General features: G+C 32.3%; 2 protein-coding genes and 1 long non-coding RNA gene across 16 annotated transcripts in view; all 3 read right to left on the reverse strand.

The window, feature by feature from the left end:
* The window catches only part of LOC116846699 (rho guanine nucleotide exchange factor 11), a 660,614-nt gene that overhangs the window by 291,142 nt on the left and 368,328 nt on the right, over window positions 1-1,144 (reverse strand). The window lies entirely within an intron of this gene.
* LOC116846702 overlaps window positions 1-1,144 on the reverse strand; it is a 20,481-nt gene that overhangs the window by 1,187 nt on the left and 18,150 nt on the right. The gene's annotated exons all lie outside the window — the stretch shown is intronic.
* LOC116846701 overlaps window positions 1-1,144 on the reverse strand; it is a 2,197-nt gene that overhangs the window by 711 nt on the left and 342 nt on the right. Inside the window, exon 2 of one of the 3 annotated variants that reach the window (XM_032820899.1) lies at window positions 185-705. In XM_032820899.1, coding sequence (XP_032676790.1) covers window positions 185-486 — 302 coding nt within the window. In that variant the 5' untranslated portion in view covers window positions 487-705. Of the gene's footprint in view, window positions 1-11; window positions 1,137-1,144 lie in introns of those variants that run through there. The other 2 variants (XM_032820897.1, XM_032820898.1) reach the window with 2 other exon arrangements.

Genomic DNA, 1,144 nt, shown 5'->3' on the forward strand with positions numbered 1-1,144 from the left:
ATCCAGTAGATGTGAAAGGGATATTCCTTGTTGCTCAGTTGGACTGCCTTTAACTCCTCGTGCCATGGTATTTAGTATTCCATTTTTCTCAGCTGGGAACATAATGTGTTCTCTTAAATTTTTTAAATCTTTATTATTATAAATCTCGCTTGTTGCCAAAGAGCCAGGATTTTTATATTCCCATGTTGGCTTGGTCATTGGCTTAATCTTCATTGGTGGTATTCCTAATTCCGGTGTCGGAGAAATTTTGTACCATGTATCTTTTAGATAATACATAGTTGGTATTATTTTGTTGCATGTTATTTGTGTTCCTGTTTTTAGTAAAACATGTGTTCGTGGAGCCAAAAAGTAAGTTTCATTTCCTTTGTATACAGGTAATTGATTGTAACATTCTTCAATATGTCGTATTGTTACTTCCACTGGAGTACATTTAATTATATATACGACTTCTCCAGAAATTGTTGCCATATATCCTGGTCCTTTCATGAACTGATAAGCAAATTCATCTGGTGAATGTACTGCGATGCTTAGTGCATTTTTAATAACTTGTTGTTCAAGACTGCATCGTTGTTGAATTACATCTCTGTATAAGTATTTGATTTGTGTTCGAATGTGTTTTTCCACATAAATGAATTTTGAATTGATGTAAGCAAATATGTCTATGTTTTCAATTGTTTTTTGTTTCGTTGTGTAAATGATTCTCCTCTTTTTGTTTCTAGTATTAATAGTTTAGGATGTTCTGTCTTGATTAGGGAATATCCGCAAAGAAATTCCTCTCCTGTTTTAGTGGGAGCAAAAGTTATATGTTCTGTTGATAATGAATATACAATTATTAATTTTTCATTTACGGTATCCGTTATTTTATCTGCATATCCCTCGAATAATACATCATAATAGTTAAATTTACAATGATCATTTGGTATAGTTTCCCAATAAGTGCTTTTTCCTTCAATATCTAGACAATTGCTATCAGTGTATTGACAAATTGTTCCAGATTTTAAGTGAATTTGATTAGTTTCAAGAGCAATTGGTGCGTGATAAGATTGTAAAGTTATAGTTATTGTCCCTTGTACTATTACATTTTGCCATGTTCCATAAGGATCTGAATATTGTGCACCAGTACATGTTCCTTCAGATGTTACTG

Source organism: Odontomachus brunneus, unplaced genomic scaffold, assembly GCF_010583005.1.
Source record: "Odontomachus brunneus isolate Ranch 3 - 2012 unplaced genomic scaffold, Obru_v1 Obru_scaffold_067, whole genome shotgun sequence".
In the NCBI taxonomy this organism is placed as follows: Eukaryota; Metazoa; Arthropoda; class Insecta; order Hymenoptera; family Formicidae; genus Odontomachus; species Odontomachus brunneus.